The sequence below is a fragment of the Oncorhynchus mykiss genome, chromosome 31 (genome assembly GCF_013265735.2).
Source record: "Oncorhynchus mykiss isolate Arlee chromosome 31, USDA_OmykA_1.1, whole genome shotgun sequence".
Lineage (NCBI taxonomy): Eukaryota > Metazoa > Chordata > Actinopteri > Salmoniformes > Salmonidae > Oncorhynchus > Oncorhynchus mykiss.
In genome coordinates, this window is record NC_050571.1 from 33,371,740 (window position 1) to 33,396,602 (window position 24,863).

The window sequence follows — 24,863 nt, forward strand, 5'->3', positions numbered from 1 at the left end:
AAGAACAAATTGCCTCAATTGCACAGTGGCTTCACCTACAAATCAGGGAGTGTGTGTGTGTGTGTGTGTGTCTGCCATGTCTGTTCCTATAGCTCACAAAGAGGAAACTGAAAACAGGTAGATTTAACCCCAGTAGTTCTACTGCTTCTCCTTTGGAATTGCTATAAAGCTCAAGTTGACTGTTGCAGTTTCCGATCCAATGAATCGTGAATGAAATGTGTGTCCATGTAAGTTTCACATCTTTTACACATTACAGCTATTGTTGATTTACTGATAAATCATACGTTTTTTGTAGTAGCCTGTTAAGGGTTTGGCAGATTGTTAGTCATTTTTATCCCCCTAAGATATTTCCAGATAAATCCTATGAGCTTCCTCTATTTTGTAAAGGATATTATTTGCACAACAATACAATCTAATACCCAAACTAGTCTGCTCAAGAATCATTTCTTCACAGTCCAATTAAATCTACTCCCACAAAAATGATTTTATTGATTACCAATAACTCTAGGCACACATTTTTACAGTGCATTAAATACTTTCTTTAAATGATGTTATCTTTATGGAAATGGTATTTAGGCATTTACATGTAATAGTGAACCTTTGTTTTATTGAGTTATTGAGTGAGATTGTGACTGTTTCAGGATAGTATTTTTGCCATAAATGTTACACTGGACACTATTGTTATATGTATCTTCTCTGACGTGCCATGTGCATGGAATGGACACTGAAGCATGCCAGAGCAGAATTCGTGCCATGGCAGCGTAATGGCGGAACCGTGGCCAGCCAAAAGGGGGTCCTCTGAGAACATTACTGAGCCCTAGTCATGGCAGGGGAGATGCCAGCTGATTAGGAACCATCCTAACCACCCTAAAACGCCAAACCACTTCACAAAAAGCTCCAATCAGGCAAATCGGATGAAGACATAAGCTTATTCCCAGGGACTTGGTGACCCTTTTGACCACAGCTCTCAGCTTTGTGTTGTTTGTTATGTCTGGCTTAGTCCTTGTATTGTATGTAATCCATATAATACACACACACACAGACACACACACACATAGTCTTGTATAACTAACCATGTGGGGACACACATTTCAGTCCCATTCAAAATCCTATTTTGCATTTGTATGCCAAGGCAGCAGATACTCTTCCTGGGGTCCAGCAAAATTAAGGCAGTTATATGTTTAACTCTTTTTTTTTTTATATATATATTTTTTTACAATACATTCACAACAGATTTCACATCATACTAAGTGTCTGCCCTCAGGCCCCTACTCTACTACCACATATCTACAACACAAAATCCATGTGTACAGTGCGTATGTTATTATGTGTTTGTATGCATGTGTCTTTGCCTATGTTTGTGTTGCTTCACAGTTCCCGCTGTTCCATATTTGTATCTGTTTTTTTTTATCAAATTTTACTATTTGCATGAGTTACTTGATGTGGAATAGAGTTACTAAGGACTAACTAAACGTATTCCTTGCCACCCATTCTGAAACTAACTGCAGCTCTTTTTTAAGTGTTGCAGTAATTTCAGTCGCTGTGGTAGCTAATGTGTATAGTCATCTGCATACATAGCTTTACTCAAAGCCAGTGGCATGTCATTAGTAAAGATTGAAAAATGTAAGGGGCCTAGACAGCTGCCCTGGGGAATTCCTTATTCTACCTGGATTTTGTTGGAGAGGCTTCCATTAAAGAACACCCTCTGTGTTCTGTTAGACAGGTAACTCTTTATCCACAGTATAGCAGGGGGTGTAAAGCCATAATACATATGTTTTTCCAGCAACAGACTATGATCGATAATGTCAAAAGCCGCAATGAAGTCTAACAAAACAGCCCCCAGAATCATTTTGTCATCGATTTCTCTCAGCCATTTGTGTAAGTACTGTGCTTGTTGAATGTCCTTCCCTATAAGCGTTCTGAAGGTCTGTTGTCAATTTGTTTATCGTAAAATAGCATTGTATCTAGTCAAACACAATCTTTTCCAAAAGTTTACAAAGGGTTGGTAACAGGATAAATGGTTGGCTATTTGAGCCAGTAAAGGGGGCTTTACGATCCTTAGGTAGGGAAATACATTTTGCTTCCCTGCAGGCCTGAGGGCACACAATTTCTACTAGGCTTATTTTGAAGATGTGGCAATATCGTACGCCATTATCCTCAGTAATTTTCCATCCAAGTAGTCAGACCCCGGTGGCTTGTCATTGTTGATAAACAACAACATATTTTTTTCACCACTTCCACACTTACTTTACGGAATTCTAAATTACTATGCTTGTCTTTCATAATTTGGTCAGATAAACTTGGATGTGTACTATCAGTGTTTGTTGCTGGCATATCATGCCTACATTTGCTCATCTTGCCAATGAAAAAATCAATAAAGTAGTTGGAAACATCAGTGGGTTTTGTGATGAATGAACCATCTGATTCAATGAATGATGGATCGGAGTTTGTCTTTTTGCCCAAAGTGTCATTTAAGGTGCTCCAAAGCTTTTTACTATCATTCATTATGTCATTTATCTTTATTTCATAGTGTAGTTTCTTCTTCTTTTTATTCAGTTTAGTCACATGATTTCTCAATTTGCAGTATGTTTGCCGATTGTACAGCCAGACCTTTTTGCCATTTCCCTCATCCCTCTCAACTATGCCATTTTTTAATTCCTCATCAATCCACGGGGATTTAACAGTTTTTACAGTAATTTTCTTAATGGGTCCGTGCTTAATAGTAATTGGAATAAGCAATTTCAGAAATGTGTCAAGTGTAGCCTCTGTTTGCTCCTCATTACACACCACGGACCAACAAATATTCTTTACATCAACAACATAGTAATCGCTACAAAATGTGTTGTATGACCTCTTATACATTATATTAGGCCCATGCTTTGGAACTTTGGTTTTCCTAGATATGGCTACTATATTGTGATCACTACGTCCGATGGATTTGGGTACTGCTTTCAAACAGATTTCTGCAGAATTAGTAAAGATGTGACCAATACACATTGATGACTTCATTCCTGTGTTGTTTGTAACTACCCTGGTAGGTTGATTAATAACCGAACCAGGTTGCAGTTTTAAGCTTTCTCTTGAGTGGTCAGCCTGATGAAAGCAAGTCAACATTTAAATCACCCAGAAAATATACCTCGCTATTGATATCACATACATTGTCAAGCATTTCACACGTTATCACTTGGTGGCCTATGGAATCTATCCACCAGAATGGGTTTTAGGTGAGGCAGATGAACCTGTAGCCATATTACTTCAACAGTTTTAACATGAGATCCTCTCTAAGCTTTGCAGGAATGTGGTTCTGAAAGTAAATGGCCACAACTCCACCTTTTGGCATTTCTTTCTTTTCTGTGGATCTTATAACCATGTATTGCTACCACTGTATCATCAAAGTGAGTTTCATAGATTGTCCAAATATGAATATCATCTGTTCCTAGCAAATTATTGATTTCATGAACTTTGTTTCTTAAGGTACATATGTTAATGTGGGCTATTTTTAACACTTTCTGGGATGCTTGATTGTTTTTCCTGCTTTTCTGGGAAGCTTAGCAGAAGTAGACATCCTCAGGTTATTTATGTTAGTGCAGGGAGAGCTGCACACAGTGGACTTCCTGCTAGGGCACACCACCTCAGTGCTAACAGTATAACTCTGGATCATAAGCACATGATTACTGCATACAATAGCTGTAGGATCAGCAGAGGCATTCAGGGCAGTAAGAGGGACATGAATTTGGTTACTTACATTGTGTCTTCCAGCGCCCCTGGGATAATGTACATTTGCTGAAGCATTATGACAACTCAGCGACACAATGGTAGGGATTAAATGAGCTGGGCTTGGGTCATTTTCCCTAATCCCTAACCCTAAACCTAACGCTAACGCTAACCCGTACCCTAACCCTAACCCTAACCTTAACCCAAAAACCTAACCCTTGCTCCTAACCCTAACCTTAAAACTAACCCTAGCTCCTAACCCCAAACCTAATTCTAAACCTAACACAAATTCTAACCTTAACCATAAACTCCCTAGAAATAGCATTTGACCTTGTGGGGACTAACAAAATGTCCCCAGTTGGTCAAATGTTTGTTTGTTTACTATTCTTGTGGGGACTTCTGGTCACCACAAATATAGTTGAACACACACACACACACACACACACACACACACACACACACACACACACACACACCTCTTGACTCCCATCTGAATGGTTGGAGTGGAGGGATAATGTGAAATCCAGAGAGGGAGCACACCCAGCAGCTGATGCTGAGATAATGCTTTTGTCACTGAGGTATTTGGCCGTGGCTGTGTGTGATTGAGGGTATGTAGCTGTTTTTGTAAAAGAGCTGTGTACGGGTGACCCATGTGTCTTGAGCGTTGTGTGTGTGTGTGTGCGTGTGCGTGCGTGCGTGCATTGTGGTCTTGCGCACGTATGTATTGTCAGTGAACCTGCGGTGCTATATGTTGATGTCTGTGCAACGCATTTGTCATTTATGGGTATGTGTGGTCTGGAGTCTGGAGAAAGTATTCATGTCCGTGTGGGCACATTTACGAGTGTGTATGTGTGCCTGTACTGTGTGTGTGTTTTGTGTTTGCGCCTGCATGCCTGTGTGTGCCTGGGATGGATCCAGGCTGTGCACCTGCACAGCTCTCAGGGCTTCGTTTCCCTCTCCACTCTCCTGTGGCAGACAGCCATGCTGGAATATCTGCAGCTTTCCCAACAGCTCCGTATCAATTACTCCTCACTTGTCACCCACTTATGAATATTTATGATATTTGTAATAAAGTGCCTCTTCTAACTTGGTCTTTGTTTCTTGCTGGCCATTGATTGATGCCTGTTTGTGTGTGTGTGTGTGTGTGTGTGTGTGTGTGCTCATCATTTTTTAGGGACATAACCCACGGCAAAGAGCAAACAACTGTTTTTCAAAATCATCTTTTCCCTTCTTTTTCATCATTCATTTACTTGAGTATATATTTGAAATAGGAATGACAATTTCATACACAGGAAATATCTGTGAGATGCATATTTCAATGCTCCAGGAAGCAGTTACAGTAAGATACTGTGTGTCCACATCATCGCTCTAAAGAGAGACTTAATTCCTCTCTGGCACTTTGGCATCTGGATGCTATTAGCAGTGAATGATTTCATGAGTAATCCACTTACACTGACTGGAAATATGAAAAGATAAATGTTGACTTCAATCCTGCACTCTGGACAATAAAGGAGGTAACGCTCCTCGCTGATGAAAGCAGCCTATTGTTTTTGAAATGAAAATAAAAGTTTAAACCCGGCATAAATTAAAATTCAATGGATTATTTGATGTTTCATTACTGTGGTGCTGAGGTCTCATTGGGTGGGATGGTTAGAGTATAGAGAGGATCTGTTTCCTTTTATGTTCAGACTCATCTGCAGTCCATTGTAGTAGCAACTCTATTCTCCCACACTGGGAGTGGAACTCTCCAGTGTAGGTCAGGGGCAGGTAGGATGGATTTCACTGATACGCCTAGCAGACAGGTCTTTTGGGGACCTCCTTTTTTTTCACAGGCTAAAACAAAAGAGAAAACAAACAAAGCTTTAAAATAGAAATGTCTACAACTGTCATTTTTTTGTATTAATATATTTGACGTGTATTATTTATTTCCTGAGGAAAAAAAGTTTCAAACTTTGTGCTAACAGGTCTTGCTTAACATTATTGCTAAGGCTAGATCAATTGAATCTGGACCATAGTCGCCAGACCCATTTCCCTTAAGGACAGACTCAAAAACTCACATACCTTTTGGCTCGGGTTTTGAGAGCAAAGTATCAAAACGATAATCACAACTTAACACCCATTTCTCCCTACTTATACAAGCAGCAGAAAACGTCATGTGTTCATGAAGCTAAATCTGTTGGGTGAGACTGGGAGGAGGTATTGGGGAGTGTTTTTCAAGGCTGCAGCAACTGCCCCACCTAAGCAGTGTCCAGGGCCAGGCCAAGGTAGAGGCAGATGGTGTGAGGGAGTACACCTTGTCCCTGACCACGTCCCTCCCAAAGCAGCTGAGAGAATTCCTGGGCCAAACAGATGGAGAATATCATTGGGCTTTCGCTCTCTGTGATTTAAAAACCTACGTCTGGAAATGAGACAGCCCCAGTTGGAAGAGGAGCACAACACATTTTTTCCCCCCTTCTCTACCCAAGCCCTGCCGCTGTTTGTTCCAATTAGGTGTAGCTTGGTGCTATGTTGACGCCCGGCTGAAATTTCCTCCCCCTTTTATTTGGGCTCCAGTCGTGTTTGATTAAACTTACCGTTTGAGACGTTCTAACGTGGTTGGGTTCTCCACCGACTTCAAAGGCGGGACTAAATTACATTTACTTTGTAACGGTTGCATCATTATGCTGCTTCTATCAACATATCACCGGCTGTATATCTGTTTGTTCCTCCCTCCTTCCTCCCTCCTTCTTTGTCTTATCTCCTCCTCAGCACACAAAGAGTACAAACAAACAGAACAACCAGGAGGTTGCCATGTTTTTCCCTAGTCAGGTGACAAGGGAGGAAGTCTCTCTGTTGTTGATGAGAGGCGTTCTCAGCGTGCTCTGTCTCCATTCACAAACAATTGAAGGGGCCGGCGCTTAAAGAGGTTAAAGTGGCATGCGCGATATTATAATGAAACGCTTGAGAGGCAACCCCCAGGCCGTTTATTCAAATGGGAGAGTTGTTTTTAATTTTGGTTCAATAAAGCAAGACGCTCACTCGTCTCTGCCTAGATACTTAATTAAATACTTGACGCTGTGTATTCGTTTTTATGACGCCAGGCCTCGTTTGGAATAGTAGTAGCCATAAAGAGAAACATTTGTCTGACAGACAAAGTAAGGGATAAATCACTCTTCCTCTGAAGAACGTTTTGAAATAATAATACAAAAAACAGAAATTATATTACTTAGTAGGGTCCATTTCTCAGACCATGATAATTTGCATTATTTTTCTAAGATACTTTTTGTTATTCGCTAGTTCGGTGGTTACGTTTCTCTCCTATACAGGAAGTCCATATACAATACATTTGTGTTCAGGCCTGCTTAATGACAGGACTTGCATTCAGTCCCTTCTTCCAGTTACAATCTGCAGTATAGACACTCTTTCACAGTATTTCCCCATGTATATCTCCTCCCTCTCCTCCAAGTAAGATGTCTCCCTGCAGACCGTTTCCATGGCTCTGGCTGTGCTTGGTGTCTGCCTTACATCCCCATATTTCTCACACTGTCTCCCAGTCTGCAGGGTCTAAACTGGTGGCATCTGCTAGTCCATCTCTCCCTCTGTTTACCAATATGCTCCCAGTCTGTCCATAGGGCCCTCATTGACTGAAATATATGGCTTCATCTCAAGTATACGGTGAATCTCCCTCTCCCTGGGCCTTAGCATGCTACAGCAGTGGATTAGGCCTGATTGATTCTACCATGCACTGAGTGTGCAGTATGCACCGGTAGGCTCCTTTAAAATCAGAATAGAGAGCCTTTATTGGTGAATAACAGGCATCATTTGGTGAAACATCTGTCTTTTCTGTATAAATTGTTAGAATCATCAGGTGTATAGTGTTCAGGTCTTTGTTACTGCTGTCTGTGTGTGTGTGTGTGTGTGTTGCCACTCTACAAGCATACCCCTCTGCTCCGTCTCTCTACCTCGACAGCCTGCCTGCTCTGGCGCTAGGCCCGGGGCCCACTCTGCATTAAAAAGCCTACAGGCCCCGGTGTGAAAAATGGGGCCATTTGTGCTTGTTTGTAAGTCCTGTCAAGAAGCAGCACCTCTGGTCCGGCCGGTTAACAAATTGGATGTTTAATCTGGTGACATTCCTATCTGGGCCAAGGGCTAATGTAGGTGTCTAAGAATAACCTGGGCGGCAGGCGTGATAGATGGTAGCCTATTATGGGCTGTATTTAAATCTGAGAGGACAATTCCTCCGTCGCTGCCCCCAGACTGACAGCTTGATTCCAGTGCTGGGGGCCTGGATGGAGCTGTCAATCAACGTGTCAGGAAGGGATTTTCTTTTTTTCACCTTCCGCCTGCATTCGGCGGACAGGTTGTTGGACAGCCCGTCCTCTCTCTCGCCGAGACGGTGATTGTAGATACAGTGCCTTGCAAAAGTATTCGGCCCCCTTGAACTTTGCGACCTTTTGCCACATTTCAGGCTTCAAACATAAAGATATAAAACTGTATTTTTTTGTGAAGAATCAACAACAAGTGGGACACAATCATGAAATCACGACATTTATTGGATATTTCAAACTTTTTTAACAAATCAAAAAATTAAAAATTGGGCGTGCAAAATTATTCAGCCCCCTTAAGTTAATACTTTGTAGCGCCACCTTTTGCTGCGATTACAGCTGTAAGTCGCTTGGGGTATGTCTCTATCAGTTTTGCACATCGAGAGACTGAAATTTTTTCCCATTCCTCCTTGCAAAACAGCTCGAGCTCAGTGAGGTTGGATGGAGACCATTTGTGAACAGCAGTTTTCAGTTCTTTCCACAGATTCCCGATTGGATTCAGGTCTGGACTTTGACTTGGCCATTCTAACACCTGGATATGTTTATTTTTGAACCATTCCATTGTAGATTTTGCTTTATGTTTTGGATCATTGTCTTGTTGGAAGACAAATCTCCATCCCAGTCTCAGGTCTTTTGCAGACTCCATCAGGTTTTCTTCCAGAATGGTCCTGTATTTGGCTCCATCCATCTTCCCATCAATTTTAACCATCTTCCCTGTCCCTGCTGAAGAAAAGCAGGCCCAAACCATGATGCTGCCACCACCATGTTTGACAGTGGGGATGGTGTGTTCAGCTGTGTTGCTTTTACGCCAAACATAACGTTTTGCATTGTTGCCAAAAAGTTCAAATTTGGTTTCATCTGACCAGAGCACCTTCTTCCACATGTTTGGTGTGTCTCCCAGGTGGCTTGTGGCAAACTTTAAACGACACTTTTTATGGATATCTTTAAGAAATGTCTTTCTTCTTGCCACTCTTCCATAAAGGCCAGATTTGTGCAATATACGACTGATTGTTGTCCTATGGACAGAGTCTCCCACCTCAGCTGTAGATCTCTGCAGTTCATCCAGAGTGATCATGGGCCTCTTGGCTGCATCTCTGATCAGTCTTCTCCTTGTATGAGCTGAAAGTTTAGAGGGACGGCCAGGTCATTTCAATATTATTGCTTGCACAGTGCTCCTTGGGATGTTTAAAGCTTGGGAAATCTTTTTGTATCCAAATCCGGCTTTAAACTTCTTCACAACAGTATCTCGGACCTGCCTGGTGTGTTCCTTGTTCTTCATGATGCTCTCTGCGCTTTTAACGGACCTCTGAGACTATCACAGTGCAGGTGCATTTATACGGAGACTTGATTACACACAGGTGTATTGTATTATCATCATTAGTCATTTAGGTCAACATTGGATCATTCAGAGATCCTCACTGAACTTCTGGAGAGAGTTTGCTGCACTGAAAGTAAAGGGGCTGAATAATTTTGCACGCCCAATTTTTCAGTTTTTGATTTGTTAAAAAAGTTTGAAATATCCAATAAATGTCATTCCACTTCATGATTGTGTCCCACTTGTTGTTGATTCTTCACAAAAAATACAGTTTTATATCTTTATGTTTGAAGCCTGAAATGTGGCAAAAGGTCGCAAAGTTCAAGGGGGCCGAATACTTTCGCAAGGCACTGTATGTGAGTGAGGAGAGGCTAGCTGGTAGCCACAGGTCTGTGGTTTTGACCAGCCGACATAGGGGAATGTGCTCGTGTTCGACTCTCTGATGCCTAGGAAATGGACAACTCCTACCTTCTAGGCACTTATAGATCTGGAAGGATTGGATAGGTATAAGCAATATGGTGGAAGTTCCACCCAGCCTATCCTACAGTAAGGACCTATAGCCTGAAACAGCCTTTAACCTCAGATGTTTCCAGACAGAAGCCTCATCTGTCTTGGCACTGTGTTAACTCATGTCAAAGGAAAAATACAACATTTTGCATCAGACTTACTCAAAGAGACTCAATTGATGCTCCAACCGTCCTGTTTCAAGCTGTCACTGGACCTAGTCAAGTTGATGATTCAATGAATATTCAACACCACCTCTATGAAAGATATAGAGCTGCTTCCTCATTCAGCTCCATACATCGCTGTTCAGGGCTTTACCTGTCGTTGTGGTGATTCTCCCCCTGCTGTGGAACGTATTGTGTGTGTGTGTGTGTGTGTGTGTGTGTGTGTGTGTAGCCTATGCATGCATGCATGCATGCATGCATGCTTGTGTGTGTACCCTCCTCCTGCTGTTTCACTCATCACAGTGTGTGTGTGCGTGCGTGTGTGCGTGTGTGTGTGTGTGTGTGTGTGTGTGTGTGTGTGTGTGTGTGTGTAGCCTATGCATGCATGCATGCTTGTGTGTGTACCCTCCTCCTGCTGTTTCACTCATCACAGTGTGTGTGTATGTGTGTCCACCTGCTGTTTCACTCCTGCTGAATCCCTCAGTGTGAGCTCTCAGCCTCTGCTTTTGATGCACTGCGTTTGTTGTGGTTCTATATCTGATGCTCCCCATACACAACCCGACCACATCTGTTCACCGTTCCCCGCTTTAGGGTTTTACCCTACCTCCAAAACACCTCAGAGATAACGACAACATGTCTCTTCTACCGTTTCAAACTTTCCTAACAGTACTGAGGTTGAAAGGTGTTCTATCTAATGTAATTACACTCATACGTGTTTTCCAAAACTCGCCAAAATTGGAAAAGAAAAACATGAAATAATTGTTTGATATCAAGAATGTTGTTTCTGAACAAACCGTGATCTTTCTGATGCATGATTTGACTATATGTTTCTCGGCACAGGAAGCAAACGACAGATTTTTGCAGCTTGCTACAATTTTTAATGCATGCCGGGGCCATGAGGTCACCGCGAGTCACAGTTTTATTTTCTCTCGTTAGAGCATTATGTCGTGGAGTGATTTTGATTGGAAAGATAAATATGTTCTTTGCCATGGCAACAAGGCCAAAACACAGCTGAGGAAGGACCAGAGGAAACCTGAGTGCAGCGGAGAAGTGTGTGTGTGTGTGTGTGTGTGTGTGTGTGTGTGTGCGCGTGCGATGGGTGGGTTTAAGTACCAGCAGACAGGAGGTTGTGGTGGAACACGTACTGGTTTACTTGGCCAAACAAACTCCGTTCTCTCTGTGCTCCAAAGCAGTTTCTCACATCCACCCTCAGAATAGAGCCAGCCACACTTGCTGCATGAAATAATGATGGGATGTTCTGTTCATATCTGTGTTCAAGGAATTCTGCATGTGTTTTTTCACATGATAGATCTCACATAAAAAATGGGATTTTGTTGAACACTGACATTTTTCACAGTTTCCGCAAGCTGATAACGCTTCACTAACACAAAGCTCTCATTAACAACACTGCTTTATTTTAAAGGATCATGTTGACTTCAGCATAATAAATTAAATATAGATATATTCTAGGCAGATATGAACTCTGATCAAATTATTTATCATCTCTCATACAGTAGCAGAGTTGTTGTATCCTTTAGTGGAAATGGCCAGCTGCCAATTTACCAGGTTCAGACAAAGTCATCTCAAAAATGTTCAGCAGTAATGGATTTTATGTCACATCATTTTTAATGTTGAATAATCGGTGTCTGATCAAAGATGAAAGGTGAGGTAAAAATCCTGGTGCTGGCTTATATTGCGATCAATTTGATTGGGATATTCACTGCCATCGGTTTGTCTGATTGAGCCCTCCTCTTGTACTGTGTTGATTTCCAGGCAGGGAGACGGCCTTCCTTGATACGTCGGAAGTGAAAACAAACCCTTATAAAATACATCATGTGTACGCTCAATATTTTAGAAGTAGCAAATGAATTGTGCATGACACTCTTAGCAGAATAAACTGCTTTTGTGTCTCTGGCAAAGTTCGGGGAATAAGGGACCAGAGTCATAATGCGTTGTTAAGACAATAGACAATCGAGCGTGTGTGTGTTTATGTATGTTTCAGAGAGGGAGAGAGAGAGAGAGAGAGAGAGAGAGAGAGATCTGTTCCAGGGACTGTTTTAGTGCCTCATCAAATATTTAGTTTGATTGTACATGGTCCTGTAATTGCCATCTTGGCTACTAAATTATTGATGGCATGTAGCAGAACCGAGGAGGATCCTAGTCTTGGAGCGTTGTCAGGAGGGGACACACACACATAGACACACTGAGCCATATTGTTAACTCCATCCGTTTCATACACTAATTAGCTATACAGGAGCTTCCTCAGAATGTGTCAGTAATTATTTGAAGAGGGCATTTGTTTTCAATACAGTAGAGTAAATATTAGATACTGTAATAAGACTGTGTGGAATATGGTTCCTTCTGATGTTGGGGAAAATGTTCCTTGAATTTAGCAGAACAACAATAACGAGTAGATTAAATCAAATGACAACCGATTGGGAAACAATTAGCGACAATGCTAATGTCATTTCAGTGTCACTGGGCAGACTGTAGATCTCTGTGTCCAACCTAAGTGTTTGATTAGGAACTTATCTCAGTTATACTGTGAAGCAATTCAGCAGTGTGTCATCTCTCAGTTGATTTCAGCCTTAGTTTTGAAATTGGAGAAGTCGACCTCAAAGAATCTGAGGCGCTATCTCATTGCCTCCTGGTGCTGCTCATCATAGAGTAAACAGCACCGCCTGGTTCTGTCTTTTCTTAGGCATCAAACACGCAAAGCAAATGGTGGGGCAGAATTGGAAACGCGGCAGCTTTTAAAAATACCCCTGCTGAAATATTGATTTCTTATTTTTCTTGCCTAACGTAATAAATGAGAGACTCTGGGAATGGTGAAGGTGTGTGTGTGTGTGTGTGTGTGTGTGTGTGTGTGTGTGTGTGTGTGTGTGTGTGTGTGTGTGTGTGTGTGTGTGTGTGTGTGTGTGTGTGTGTGTGTGTGTGTGTGTGAATGTGTGTGTTTGTGTCTGTGTGTATGGAGTCAGGAGGGCCTTGTAATTTGAGCCAGACATAATTGCTTCAGTATAGTGCTGTGGGTGTGGTCCCAGGATGACATCATCTAGAGTGGACCTCAGCTCACATCCGCTGTAATGAAAATGATGCTGAAGTCAGATGCTTATTCCCTGCTCAGCCTCATTCAGCTTTAGTGTACATCATATGTAGCTATTATCTCAAGCTTTATTCCTTTGAAACAATGATGTTACACAACCGCTTTCATCAAGCGTTTCAATTTTTAGAGGACCTGCATAGTGATTTCCTGTGCCCTTGTTCTTTGTTTAATGTATTTTGCCCCTTCCTGGCCTACTGCCGCTTTGTGCAGCTTCTGTGCCAACGTTATTTGTAATGCTATTGTACTTGGGGCTAACTGTATGCAGCGTCCCAATAGTCACATCTCCTTTCCTTATGTTCACAAGGCCTTATAAGGCCGAAGGTCTTGGAAAATAAAACCGAGATGGAGTAGTACAGATGTAGGATCTTCATTTGATCACGCTTTTGTTGCTGAGAATTTTCCTGCACTTGCAACTTGTGGTAAATTTGAGTTTTAAAAAGTTTGTCATTTCCAAATGGTAGACTTTATTTGCCATAATAAAAAATGTATCAACCATTACAAAAAATGCCCATTAATTATAATCCACATAATAATTCATGTTTTCTGCTGTAGCAAACTGGCTCAAATTAAGATCCTACATCTGTAGACCATCCAGTCCTTACACCTATCAGCGATCACAAAGGGAAGGAGACAAGGACACAAAGAGACAAGGAATGGACGCCTTGAGATGCATGTGGACTCAGCCTAAACTGAGGCAGGTTAGCCCAGCAGGACTATAGCAGCAGTAAGTCCTGCCACAGCCACGGTTCCACATTAGAGCCTGGCAGGCTCACACACCCCCTTGTAATTGATTGTAGGGCAGCATAATGAGGTGGCGGCTTACAACAGACACACTGACTCTCTCATTATCTTTACCTACTTTTTAAGAGCAGAAGCGAGACGGCGGGAAAAACTGGCTGGAACTAATAACAGAGCCCTGGCTGTAGATGGACATTCATTATTTATGATGTTTTAATAAGTTCTCGATAGGGAGGGAGGAAAGGGGTTGAACGGAAAAGGAGAAGTTACTCCCTGCCTTTCCTCCCTTAGGGATGGATCGAAATTTACAGAAGGGTTACTTGGAGGAAAATTGGGGAGGGTCATGCTTTTTACATTTCAGTCAAGGGGAGGGTTTAGTATTGTTTAAATCTAGTCGTCAAGGGGAGGGTTTAGTATTGTTTAAATCTAGTCGTCAAGGGGAGGGTTTAGTATTGTTTAAATCTAGTCGTCAAGGGGAGGGTTTAGTATTGTTTAAATCTAGTCGTCAAGGGGAGGGTTTAGTATTGTTTAAATCTAGTCGTCAAGGGGAGGTTTTAGTATTGTTTAAATCTAGTTGTCAAGGGGAGGGTTTAGTATTGTTTAAATCTAGTCGTCAAGGGGAGGGTTTAGTATTGTTTAAATCTAGTCGTCAAGGGGAGGGTTTAGTATTGTTTAAATCTAGTCGTCAAGGGGAGGGTTTAGTATTGTTTAAATCTAGTCGTCAAGGGGAGGGTTTAGTATTGTTTAAATCTAGTCGTCAAGGGGAGGGTTTAGTATTGTTTAAATCTAGTCGTCAAGGGGAAGGTTTATTATTGTTTAAATCTAGTCGTCAAGGGGAAGGTTTAGTATTGTTTAAATCTAGTCGTCAAGGGGAGGGTTTAGTATTGTTTAAATCTAGTCGTCGAGGGGAGGGTTTAGTATTGTTTAAATCTAGTCGTCAAGGGGAGGGTTTAGTATTGTTTAAATCTAGTCGTCAAGGGGAAGGTTTAGTATTGTTTAAATCTAGTCGTCAAGGGGAGGGTTTAGTATTGTTTAAATCTAGTCGTCAAGGGGAGGGTTTAGTATTGTTTAAATCTAGTCGTCAAGGGGAGGGTTTAGTATTGTTTAAATCTAGTCGTCAAGGGGAGGGTTTAGTATTGTTTAAATCTAGTCGTCAAGGGTAGGGTTTAGTATTGTTTAAATCTAGTCGTCAAGGGGAAGGTTTAATATTGTTTAAATCTAGTCGTCAAGGGGAGGGTTTAGTATTGTTTAAATCTAGTCGTCAAGGGGAGGGTTTAGTATTGTTTAAATCTAGTCGTCAAGGGGAAGGTTTAGTATTGTTTAAATCTAGTCGTCAAGGGGAGGGTTTAGTATTGTTTAAATCTAGTCGTCAAGGGGAAGGTTTAGTATTGTTTAAATCTAGTCGTCAAGGGGAGGGTTTAGTATTGTTTAAATCTAGTCGTCAAGGGGAAGGTTTAGTATTGTTTAAATCTAGTCGTCAAGGGGAGGGTTTAGTATTGTTTAAATCTAGTCGTCAAGGGGAAGGTTTAGTATTGTTTAAATCTAGTCGTCAAGAGGAAGGTTTAGTATTGTTTAAATCTAGTCGTCAAGGGGAAGGTTTAGTATTGTTTAAATCTAGTCGTCAAGGGGAGGGTTTAGTATTGTTTAAATCTAGTCGTCAAGGGGAGGGTCATGTAATTGGTAATTGATGAAATGTAAATATTTCTCAGTGTTTTAGAATTAGTTTCTTATTAGGCTATTTATCGACATGTGCAAGATCCTGCTCATCATCTCTGATTCTCCGCTGGGTGCGCAATGTCAAGTGCGCCTATATGCTACAGTTGAAGTCGGAAGTTTACATACACCTTAGCCAAATACATTTAAACTCAGTTTTTCACAATTCCTGACATTTAATCCGAGGTCAGGGCTTTGTGATGGCCACTCCAATACCTTGACTTTGATGTCCTTAAGCCATTTTTCCACAACTTTGGAAGTATGCTCGGGTTCATTGACCATTTGGAAGACCCAATTGCGACCAAGCTTTAACTTCCTGACTGATGTCTTGAGATGTTGCTTCAATATATTGGCATAATTTTTCTCCTCATGATGCCATCAATTTTGTGAAGTACCCCAGTCCCTCCTGCAGCAAAGCACCCCCACAACATTGATGCTGCCACCCACATGCTTCACGGTTGGGGTGGTGTTCTTCGGCTTGCAAGCCTCCCCCCTTTTCCCTCCAAACATAACAATGGTCATTATGGCCAAAGAGTTCTATTGTTGTTTCATCAGACCAGAGGACATTTCTCCAAAAAGTATGATCTTTGTCCCCATGTGCAGATGCAAACCGTAGTCTGGCTTTTTTATGGTGGTTTTAGAGCAGTGGCTTCCTCCTTGCTGAGCGGCCTTTCAGGTTATGTTGATATAGGACTCGTTTTACTGTGGATACAGATACTTTTGTACCTGTTTCCTCCAGCATCTTCACAAGGTCCTTTGCTGTTGTTCTGGGATTGATTTGCACTTTTTGCACCAAAGTACGTTCATCTCTAGGAGACAGAACGCATCTCCTTCCTGAGCGGTATGACGGCTGCGTGGTCCCATGGTGGTCATACTTGCGTACTATTGTTTGTACAGATGAACCTGGTACCTTCAGGCGTTTGGAAATGGCTCCCAAGAATGAACCAGACTTGGCTGATTTATTTATATTTTCACATGATGTCAAGCAAAGAGGTACTGAGTTTGAAGGTAGGCCTTGAAATACATACACAGGTACACCTCCAATTGACTCAAATAATGTAAATTAGCCTATCAGAAGCTTCTAAAGCCATGACATCATTTTCTGTAATTTTCCAAGCTGTTTAAAGGCACAGTCAACTCAGTGTATGTAAACTTCTGACCTACTGGAATTGTAATACAGTGAATTGTAAGTGAAATAATCTGCCTGTAAACAATTTTTGAAAAGATGACTTGTGTCATGCACAAAGTAGATGTCCTAACCGACTTGCCAAAACAATAGTTTGTTAATTAACAAGAAATTTGTGGAGTGGTTGAAAAACGAGTTTTAATGACTCCAACCTAAGTGTATGTAAACTTCCGACTTCAACTGTAGGAAGGGGCAAAAGTGACTAGGCAACCAGGATAGATAATAAATAGAGTAGCAGCAGCGTATGTGAAAGTGTGTCTGTGTGAGTGTGTATGGCATCAATATGTGTGTGTTTGTGTTCGTGGTATGTATGAGTTTGTGGGTAGAGTCCAGTGAGTGTGCATACAGCCAGTGCAAAAATGTTAGTGCAAAAAAAATCAATAAGTGGGTCAATGAAAATAGTCCGGGTAGCCATTTGATTAACAGTCTTATGGCTTGGGGATAGAAGCTGTTCGGAAACTTTTTGGTCCCAGACTTGGCGTTCCGGTAGAGAAGGGTCTACTGGTTCAGGGAGAGGTTGAAAATGTCTGTAAAGAGACACTTGCCAGCTGGTCAGCGCATGTTCTGAGTACTTGTCCTGGTGATCCGTCTGATCCGTGAATGTTAACCTGTTTAAAGGTCTTACTCGCATTGGCTACGGAGAGCGTGTTCACACAGTCGTTCGGAACAGCTGGTGCTCTCATGCATGCTTCAGTGTTGCTTGCCTCAAAGCGAGCATAGAAGGTATTTAGCTCGTTTGGTAGGCTCGCGTCACTGGACAGCTAGCGGCTGGTTTTCCCTTTCCATGATCGTTTGCAAGCCTTGCCACATCAACGAGCGTCAGAGCCAGTGTAGTAGCATTTTATTTTGGTCCTGTATTTACTCTTTGTCTGTTTGATGGTTCGTCGGAGGGCATAGCGGGATTTCTTATAAGCGTCCGGATTAGTGTCCCGCTCCTTGAAAGCGGCGGCTCTAGCCTTTAGCTCAATGCGGATTTTGCCTGTAATCCATGGCTTCTGTTATAGCATAGTATAACATACTATCGAATATTTGAACTTAAATATATGGTAAAACATTGTAAAAAAATGTTGATGGGCCCCAGTGCTGAGCGGTGCAGCTGCCAAAAGCCTGAGAGTCATTTTCTCCCACTAACTCTAGTCTCTCCTGATGTGATAATGATGTTTCACCATCATATGTCTCATATAAAATTCTCTGCCAATTTGGAAGCTACAACAAAGTAATCGCTGCAAGTTTCAAGCATGACACTGGTTTCAAAAGGCTTTTCAGTGCTCATACTCTTAAAATAGGCCAATGGAACAGGTGTATAGTCATTATATTTCTGATATAATGAAAACCCTGGTGGTTTATAAACAAGGGATTGAAATGGCTCCAAATGTACAGAAATATATTTCATACATTCAATTTAAGTGAAGTTACCTGTTGAGTTTTCGGATGGGATTGGGTAACCTTTTCAAGTGACAAAATCATTGTGCAGCTGTGAAGTAATACAGTTTATAGCACAAGTCTGGCCTGAAAACTAACCCCTTTCTCTCGCTCCCATTTCTCAAAGTTGAGATCAACATTCAACCTCCGTCCTGTCATCTTCTACAAGCAGCTACTTCCCCCTTTGCTTCCGAGCTGCTATCGCAGAACCATTCCAAAGGGAACCAGGCTTTGATCTGGTGCCTCTTTTCCATGAAGAGACCTGGAATCTTACATTCCTTGTCAACTCCTGCCCAGTGGCAGATGGAGGATCCGGGGCCGCCGAGACAACATCACATGCTCCCCCCTCCACAGACCTCACCCTCATCACTCTATTCCTATTTTTCTGTTTTATTTTTTTTCTGTTTTCTTGTCGTTTTGGAAAGCTGTGGTGAATCTTAACTCTGAACTGGCTCTACCCAGGGCTTCTAGGAGGGTATGTCCCAGATTCTCTTATTTTTTTGTGTTGCAAGTTGGTGTGCTTGCTTGGCTGAGCTCTGCTCTGGTTCAACGCCATTGGAAAAAGAGTGTAGCTGTAATATCGGCGTGGCTGGTTGGCTTACCAGGCCCTTGTCTCCAGCTGCGTTTTAATTCAATCCCTATTGATCTATATCTCTCCTCCCAAGGACTCTGATATCATATGAATTGGGCTTGGGGATGGGTTCCCCATGTTATTGTATTCCATTGCCATAAAGGGCATTAGTAGCCTACAGTGCACCCCAGATCCAGTTTCAGTCAATACCGGCTAAATAGAGTAGCAATTTCTTTCTTGTTCAATGTGTCATTACAAAATGGGCATATATCTTTACGCAACAGGGCTCTTTTGAATTCACACTCTGTCTCTCTTTCTATGCTTATCACCGTACGGCCACTCGAGGCGGTTTAGATATATATTTTGATTGAGCAATGAGAAAATCGCTTCGCTCACCACTGTGTGTTTTAAATATATTGTTACTGTCTTGTTAGGGAGAAATCGATGCTCTCTTCAGATAGCGACCATTTATATCTCTCTGAAAGGGCTGCTCTCCGCGACAGGAGACTCCCAGCATCCTTTGCAACGGAAAAAAAATGGGTGGCTGCATTGGACGAGGTTATCCCTTGGTTAATGTGACATGGCTGTCTGTGACCTTGCCGGTTGTTAACTGCCCCGGATTATTATTGTGATAATGTGGCAATTAAAAAGAAAGCGCTCCATCAAAATAGGGGGCTTCTGGTCCAGAAGATGGATGTGCGGAGATTACATGGCAGCGGGAAATGCATTAAGACGGCAATCCATTTTTACTGTATGGCTGGGAATCTTTGCTCCAACGGCTGGGTTATTACGGCCCATCCTCGTTGATATCCATTCCCAATCAATACCCCTCTGTTGCCGTAAAAACAGTCAATTAACACATGGGAGAAAGGATTGGACATAAAGAAGGTCAACTCAAAAGCCAACCCTAATGAGACACCATGGGTCTGGAGGGAGAAGGAGTGTCATTTTGTGTTTATTTGAGAGAGAAAAAAATGAAGAAAATTATTGCTTCAAAATATTTCAAATAATTCTAGATTTTATACAAGTGTTTTGAAATGTTTACTGAGCGAGATGTCCCTAGTTTGATTTTGAACATGAATAGCAAATAAAAAGCATGGTTGCATTTGATTGTGTTAACTATTTTTCTCCCAGCATGCATCACATTGAAAATTGCGTCAACATTCAAATGTGATTAACTGTTTTCAGTGTTTGAATAAAACCTCTCGATGAAACAGAGTTCTAATGTAGTATGTATGGTTATTCTTTCTTTTGTGTTTACAGATTCTTCCTGAAGTTCTTCCTCAAGTGCAATCAGAATTGTTTGAAAAATGCAGGGAACCCACGAGACATGAGAAGGTTTCAGGTGAGGCCATATTTATTGTGAAACCTGCCACTATAGTTCCACACAACATACATTTTCTCATTCGGCTCACAATGCAGGTACATGAATTGAAAACACAGTATATCGTTAAGGTTCTCTGTTTATCCCTCAGGTGGTGGTCTCCACTACGGTGAACGTGGACGGCCATGTCCTTGCTGTCTCCGACAACATGTTTGTCCACAACAACTCCAAACATGGCAGGAGGGCCCGACGCCTGGACCCCTCTGAAGGTATAAACTGCCTCACACTTACAGACAACATGACACTTTCTCTAAAACCTCAATGCATCTTGGTGTCTTTGGCCACCTGTGTGCCGGTGTCTAAAAACTTTGGCTGTGGTGAAAATGATGGTGCGCCATTTTATTTTGCCCCACTGAAAAACTGACTTTTAATTACATCATCCTCTTTATTGGACTAAATGAAACCATATCCTTATGTCTGGAAAAAGATGATGACATCCTCTTTGAATTGGGAACCTTTTTATTACCAGAGCCCTAAAAAAAACACCCCAGAATCACACTGTAAAATCTACCTCACCGCGTCGTTTGCGGTTATGACGTAACATGGTGCCATATTGTGAGAAAGAATAGTACTCTTGTTCTTACCGGCAATATTAAAACATTGTCCCCTACCTGCCTAGCGACCACACGGCCTAGCACCTGGCTAGGCACAGGGAAACCGCTTAAACTTATCGCTTTGAACTAACTTCTTACAAGTTTCTGAGTTGACAAATGACAAGAGCATTGGGACACACTGGATAAACAGTACTTAGGCATTCATAGGAACACTGGGAGAGAGAGAGTCACATGGGTGGTCGCCACTGACGGCAACAGAGCAGAGCAGTACGGTGCCATTGTGTGACTGGAGTCAGAGCGCCATTGTCCCCCGATGCAGACTCAAGAAGGCTATCACTGAAGTCAAGGCTCCACTGAGGGAGTCTCACCGTCTTTCATCTCAGACAGATTGGGATGTTTTCAGAGGCGATAAAGCCAACATCTGCTCCTGTCTTTGTTCCATCCCCCCTAAGCCCCCCCCCCCACCCCCCCCCCCCCTAAGCCCCCCCCCCCCCCCCTCGATAAATGTACAAAGTTTCCACAGTCTGTTTCACAACATTGTGTTTTATTCATTTGTGAGAGTCCCCCCATTTGACTGTGTGTTTACGGCTGTGACAGGGGGGAAATGAATAGCGATGACAGTAGACTACCGAGGAAAAGCCCCTTCTCCAACAACACCCTAAAAAAAAAAAAAACTCCTGTTAAACGGTGTGAGAGACTCTGTCAAACAGTATCCCATTGGTTGAAGCACATTGCGCTCATTTATAATCTACTGGCTTCAATTGTCATTCAAGCCTTAAAAGTCTGTTTCCCATGCCTCCTCTTTCGGGATCATCTTTACATTTGAGAAGGCTACACGGTCCCACCACTCCCAGGGCACAGTTAGAATGACTACCTTTACACCATGAACCAGTAGGCCTATGCTATTCAACTCGTCCTAATATCAATTGGATCGGCATCGGTCTCTGACAGACACGCGATCTGCATGCAGACTGTGTGGTAAATGTATCCCACCTCCACCGCAAGCCACAGTCATTATTTTGATCACTTGCCTCTTTCCCCTTTTTTTTTTGCAGTGCAGTGGCTGTTTTGGCCAGATATCCTGTAGACAGGACCCGTTAGTCAGTCTGTCTGTCTCCGTTCTGTTGTGCCTACACACAGTCTGGCCAGGCAGGAGACACTGTAATGTTTCTGTTGAGCTTATTGATCCTCCGCCATCAAACAAAAATGAAATCATAACACTGCATTTTTGATGACTGAGCTAATTGACATCGTAGACGGCAGGACCGCATGCAATTAGACATCTGTTTGGGGGAAAAAAAACACACCAATTGTATGTCATTTGTTAATGCTACCCTTGCATTGTATTAGTCATATTGCAACCGGACAGTGACTTAACGTTCCTCTGAGCATATAACACATTTTTGGCCCAAAAAGTGTAACCACTCCGTTTGTCAAGTTGGGGGATTTTAACGGTCCTGGTAAGTAGAAGTCATACCCGTTCCTGCTGTCTGTGTTTCCGAAGCAGCTACGCCCTGCATCAAAGCCATCAGCCCGAGTGAGGGGTGGACGACCGGGGGAGCCACTGTCATCATCATCGGAGACAACTTCTTTGACGGACTGCAGGTGGTCTTCGGTACTATGCTGGTCTGGAGTGAGGTGGGTCCAGATACACACACACACACACACACACACACATACACACGCACACGCACACACATACACAGACACACACACACGGACACACACACACATACACACGCACACGCACACACATACACAGACACACACACACGGACACACGGACGGACACACGGACGCTAGGTGAAAGAACTCAGAGAAAGACAGGGCATAAAATATTGGAATATGTACAGAGTGCTTCAGAGACGACAGAGGCTGCCTCAGTGCTACGCCTGGCTCACTCTGTTAGTCGGGCAGATACCTCCATGCCATAGAGTCTCTATCTGGAAATCTTTACACATAGTTCATGACAGTGTGTATTCGGTTGGGTTTACTGTGCTTCGTCGTTTGGCCATATGTACTGACTGAACTGGAAGTTGCTCCAGATATTATTGTCTTCTAAATGACTTTTAAAATGATCAAATTTGAATTTGCTAGACAGAGTTGTGGATGATGCTGTAGATGCACCTTTGAGATCAAACTAAGACTAAGTACGTCTTTTGTATAGTAAGAAATGACCATACCTCCCACAGTGCACTGCTCTTAGCGTTTAAACGAGTGTGCGTGTTGATGTGTTCCAGCTAATCACGCCCCACGCCATCCGGGTCCAGACGCCCCCTCGCCACATCCCAGGGGTCGTGGAGGTCACGCTCTCTTACAAATCCAAGCAGTTCTGCAAAGGGGCGCCAGGACGCTTTGTCTACACCGGTAAGATCACCTTTCCTTCCTTTTTGAAATCTGTTTTACCCTCTCTCTATATCTCTCTGCTTCCTCCTCTCCTCCCCTTTAAATCACTTTGGTATCACTTCATCTGAAGGTCTGTTTTTATTAACATTAGTACATAGGTTAACCATTATATTGAGGTTTAAAAAAATGGGCATTGGGACTGTCACCACATCTTCCTATAGGGTTTATTGTTCTCCGTGCTACATATTATCATACATATAGTGGTGGCGACATTCCCCGTACTCCTCTGTCCTTTCAAGGTGGTAAACATTTCCCCTTGTGCAAGGGCATTGAGTCCTACCCTTCTTTTTTTGCTGGAGCTTTTCCCCAGGTTATCCTTCAAGCCTTTGTCTGATGTCCAGACTGTTATGCCGGGCGTGACTGCCGGCAGAATGGAGTATCGCTCCCTTAAATCAGCGCTTTACTATTCCTGATTATTCCATCGGAATATCCAGATGCCATTCAAAGTAGCAGAAAGGTCAGATGGATGGCTGTTTAGTGTGATAAGGAAATGTCACTGTGTTGCCGATGAAAGAGGGGACTGTGTTAAGGCTTTCTGTTAAGCACAGGTTTATCGCTGCGGCCTTCTCCCCTCTGTTCAAAGCACCGCTTAGTTCCCATGCAAGTGTGAGCGAAGCAAATAGACAACTTCACAATGGGCTGTCCAACCCAGCTTACGGTTCCTTTTGCAATGCTAATACCTGATTCCGTTTGACGATATGACTGACAACTGCTCGGTGTATTGCTTTTATGGACGGGTGTGTGGTGAATCGAGACCTCCTGTTACCTCGTCCTGTACGTCTATTAGGCCGTGGGACGGGTTCTGTCGAGAACCCGTGTTGTGGATCCCTGGAAGGAGTTATAATACTTTATGTGCTCACCGAAGTACTCAAATGTGGTGAGCATTTTATGATTTGAAGTCGATAAAAATGATAAAACCAAAACTATTTGACTTGATCGATAGCGAATAAACAATGCTGTATTTCGCTGGTGACTCCATTCCTAACACAGACAGGTGCCTGCACCATAATATTGTAAAAAAAAAAAAAAAAAAAAAGGCTCATTAGTCTCTAATTCTTCTCTCCAGATTGAGACCCATATTGTGCACACATCAACATTTAATCTGATTTACACATACATATTTCAAGATTGTCTGCGTGCATTTCTGGAGCGTGTTTATTGTGCCAGGAGTGTCTTCTTCATGAATGCAAAATGAGGCAAGCTTTTAAATACTAAATCGGCAAGCTTGTGTATAATTGAACAGGAAAGAGAATGCATCCAGGCTCAATGATGTCATTTCCTCTGGGGAACTTCCAGATGCCCAAGTGAGCTCGTCTTTCAGTGCGTCCCCTCCACAAAAACATAGCCCTCTCCTATCAAACAGCGGTTGAATAGCGTAGCAAATCAGCTGAGTTGTAGAGATGACACACCAAAAGTTTGAACTAATGTAACACATTATTTTGTTTGATATCATGCCAAAGAAAGAGGGAGCGATCCACACGTTGTGTTATGACAGAGGTACACACGGGTCTAAATGTTTTATTCCTTTAAACTCAGCCGAGGGAGAAAAAAGAGACCTAGATAAGTTCCCCTCTTTCTCTGTCTTCCCTCTGTAGCAGAGAACGGTGTCTCCGGGCTTTGATCCCAGGCATTACAACTGTTGCCATGGGCTAGAATGGCAATACAATGAACCTGTGCGAATTGCGCTCCTCGGGGCACTCCACTGTTACCTGACACTTTCTATGTGACTGCAGCTTATCTACCGTACAGAGACATGCAGGACTATGTTGACTCTGTCACTGCCTT

At 42.5% G+C, this 24,863-nt stretch overlaps 1 protein-coding gene across 1 annotated transcript in view; it reads left to right on the forward strand.

Moving 5' to 3' along the window:
• The window catches only part of LOC110505056 (transcription factor COE1), a 93,701-nt gene that overhangs the window by 43,477 nt on the left and 25,361 nt on the right, over positions 1-24,863 (forward strand). The window contains 4 exon segments of the mRNA XM_036969766.1: positions 19,998-20,079; positions 20,210-20,327; positions 22,177-22,310; positions 22,913-23,039. Coding sequence (XP_036825661.1) covers positions 19,998-20,079; positions 20,210-20,327; positions 22,177-22,310; positions 22,913-23,039 — 461 coding nt within the window.